A 3,325-nucleotide genomic window follows, 5' to 3' on the forward strand; every position below is an offset into this window, starting at 1 on the left:
TAACAGGCAGGAGCCAGACTCGGCTGGGTTGGGGGTGAGGAATCCAAAAGCCTGCTCCAGCTTCCAGCAGCCTTCCCTCGGCCACCTCAGCCTGCTCTGAAGACACTCCCAGCACTACCTCCCTGCCGCTCACCTTTTCCCTCCCTTGGAACACTTCCTCTCCACAGACCAGCACATTCTGGGCCCTTCTCATTCCAGTCCCGGCCCCTCACCCCTCCTCCTCCTCCATGAGGCATCCCCCCCCCAACCCAGCATCCCCAGCCTGGCTACTACCTGAAGTCTGTGCACCTCCCCTCACCCAGAGCAGGGCAAGCAAGGCCAGTGTCCACTCCAAAACTGGCCTCTGGAGGCCCAGCCAGGATTGAGGACAGTGGTCTGGACCCAGAGCTGGGCCTCAATGCCCCATGTTCCTGGTTCCAATGAGCTCCCCCACTGGTGAGAAGGGAGAGAATCAGTGGCCAAGTAACACAGCGAACAACAAGTCTACATCCGTCTGAGAAAGAGGGTAAGACCCGCGAGGGAAACCGGCCCCAGAAAGCAGAAGGGAGGACCCAGGGAACCGGCGGCCGCCGGGTACTCCTCAGCCCCCTCGGCTGAGCCCAGCTCCCAGCACAAGCAGGAAGCCCGAGATCAGCCCCCAGAAGAGAAAACAGGGAACAAAGTGTGACCCAACCCAATAAAGTGACTCAGGTGGGCCACCCCTGCCCAGACCCGAAGTGCCACAACAGCCCTCCCAGCCCTCCACCCCGAGGCCTAGATCCAGGGCTCCCCGCCGTAGCCAAGCCTGCCAGTGTCTTGGAGGGGGTGGCCCGTGCGCCATGTCCAGCAGAAGCCCAGGGGGGACTGGCCTAGAACTCCGTCTGCACCCCTGCGCTGTCCTCGGTGGTGGTGTGGATGGGGGGGCGGCCACCAGGGCTGGATACCTGCTCCCCGGTCTCCTGGTCACTAGGCTTGGGAGGCTCAAGGTCCGCAGCCTTTCCAGGAGGAAGGTGCCGGAGGGGTGAGGCGGGCGGCGAGGAGGCCTCAGAGGCTGCCAGGGGCTGGGGGCTCTCCTGGGAGGGGGCCCCGTTGAGCAGAGGGCCGGCCGGCGGGGGGCTCTCAGCCCGCAGATCCCGGGCCAGCAGGCCACGGAGCTCGGTGACACTGTCCGGGGACGCAGGTGGTAGTGGCTCAGAGCCGGCCTCAAACGGCAGCCCTGTCTCCTCGTCCTGGACCACGGACACCACCTGCTTGGCACGCCGTCGCTTTTCCGAATGGGTGGCTGCTTCTGGGACGCTGGGGCTGCCGCTGTCCCCTCCACTGCCGCCGTCCCCTCCACTGCCGCCGTACTCCTCCCCCCAGTCGATGGGCGCGCCCTCGGCCAGCAGGTGCAAGTTGGGGTCGCTGTTGTGCATGACCATGCTGTCCCGGTAGAGGTTGTGCTTCCTCTGCACCGCCGCCTCCTTCACGGCTGTGGAGCCAAAGCGCGGGGTCAGGACGGCCAGCACAGGGCCCGCGGCCGCCACCCCACCCTCCACGGTGCCCAGTAGGACCCCCCCCCCTCATCGCCCCCGGCCTCAGGACTGGTGATTAGCCCAGGCCTCACTGCTGGGAACCAGCAGCCCAAGCTGGCCACCACTGTGTCCTCCTGTCCCTCATCTGACCGCATCTGTAAGGCCAGCGCCCTGAGCGGACACTCAGGACAGCACAGAGAAGTGATGCTACCCATCCAGGGCCACACAGCGTGCCCCAAACAACCCCCAGGCCTAAGCCTCGTGGTTTTCTTTGCAGCTTAGCCGGTGGGACCAGGGCGACCCCTCGGCAGCCCTATTACCATCCCCCCCCGACGGTGAGGCTCCCCCCACCCCGCCCCGCAGCTGACCCTCCCGTACCCTGCAGGATGTCCTTCATGACCGTCTGCAGTACCACCTCCTCGTACGTGTTCTCCACCAGGATGAACCTGGCAAAGTCCTCGAAGATCAACTCCTGGAACCGGGGCAGCTCCTGCAGGGGCAGAGGAGCGGGGGGTCAGGCTGGGGGGAGGGGCTGCCGCAGTGGGGGGGGCGAGGGGCACACGCACCGACTTGCACGTGGGCGCCAGCTTCTTGAGCAGGAACGGGATGGTGATCTGCAGCAGCGCCTCCCGGAAGAACCGCTTCCGCACCGAGCTGCTGTCGTAGTCGTATTTCTGCCGGGAGAGACGGGTCAGGGGGCTGGAAGCCCGCGGGTCTGGCCCGAGCCTTGGGATCCTTGCCCGTGCAAGGGGGTCCGTGGCGCCTCCCGTAGGGGCAGCAAATTCGGTACCAGCCCAGGGACGGGGCTCGGGCCAGGCCACTCACCTTCAGCACCCGCTCCAGGATCCGCTGGATGGACTTGCACAGCTCCTCCTTGGTGGGCCCCTTCCCCAGCTCCTGGTGCAGGAGGGTCTCAAAGGTGTACACGGCATTGTCCATTTGCTGCAGGGCACAGCGCGGGCACGTGAAGGCCCTGGAGTGACCACAGCCCCTTCCTGCGCGCCTCAGAGGGGCTCCTCAGCCCGTGCCCCCAGCTCTGCTAGGGAGGCACGGGGGCAGCCTGCGTGGGTAGGTACGGGTTCACCCCCATCTTTACCGAGTGTCTACTGGGTGCTAGCACTGTGCTGGGCACTGGCCAGTCCCTGCCTCAAGGAAACAGAGGTCCTGGGCCCTGCGGGGAGGGGCTTGGGGAGCAAGGAGGGCTTCCTGGAGGAAGGGATCTCTAGGGCGAGACCTGAAAGGGGAGTCCGGATTAACAGGTGAACAGAGGGACAGGTGTTCCAGCAGATGGGAGCACCTGAGAGGCCAGAGCAGGCCTGAGCACTCCAGGGGCTGAGCGCGGCTGCCGTGGGGCCCACGAGGAGGCAGGGCCAGGGTGGAAGGCCATGGAGGGAAGAGCCTCGCCCCAGGAGACGGGGCCTGAGGAAGGTGGGAGGTGCCGGGGCCCACCTCTCGCATGTGAATCTGGGCTCGCTGCTTGAACACGGAGGTGCTGGACACGTCAAAACGCTGCTGCAGCCCGTCGAGCCGCAGCGGCTCCATCTTCTCGTAGCAGCTCTGCATCTTGAGGGGGTGGTACGCCAGCTGGGACAGCTTCTCCATGTACTGTGGGGAAGTGGGGACCTGAGCCGGGGCCCCCGGAGTCGCAGGCCCTGCAGACCCCCGGCTCGCCCGGGCCCCGAGGGACAAGGATGTGAAGGCTGGAGCACAGTCCAGCAGCTTGGGGCCAGGGGAGAGGTTCTCATCCCTTCTGGGGTGCTGTGTGGCCTCGGGCAAGTGGCTCCCCCTCTCTGAGCCTCCGATTCCTCAGCCTCACAATCAGGCAACAGTTT

General features: G+C 66.0%; 1 protein-coding gene across 1 annotated transcript; it reads right to left on the reverse strand.

Annotated features, from left to right (window-relative positions):
• Positions 1–6: 6 nt before the first annotated feature.
• LOC121103101 (protein Niban 2-like) lies at positions 7–3,095 on the reverse strand. Its single transcript, XM_040631926.1, has 5 exons — positions 2,943–3,095; positions 2,319–2,435; positions 2,060–2,167; positions 1,872–1,983; positions 7–1,450 (listed from the first exon to the last, which is right to left on the reverse strand). The coding sequence occupies exons 1-5, from the start codon at positions 3,093–3,095 to the stop codon at positions 849–851; spliced, it is 1,092 nt and encodes a 363-aa protein (XP_040487860.1). The 3' UTR covers positions 7–848.
• Positions 3,096–3,325: the final 230 nt, after the last annotated feature.

This window comes from Ursus maritimus, unplaced genomic scaffold (genome assembly GCF_017311325.1).
Source record: "Ursus maritimus isolate PB19 unplaced genomic scaffold, ASM1731132v1 scaffold_17, whole genome shotgun sequence".
Taxonomy (NCBI): domain Eukaryota; kingdom Metazoa; phylum Chordata; class Mammalia; order Carnivora; family Ursidae; genus Ursus; species Ursus maritimus.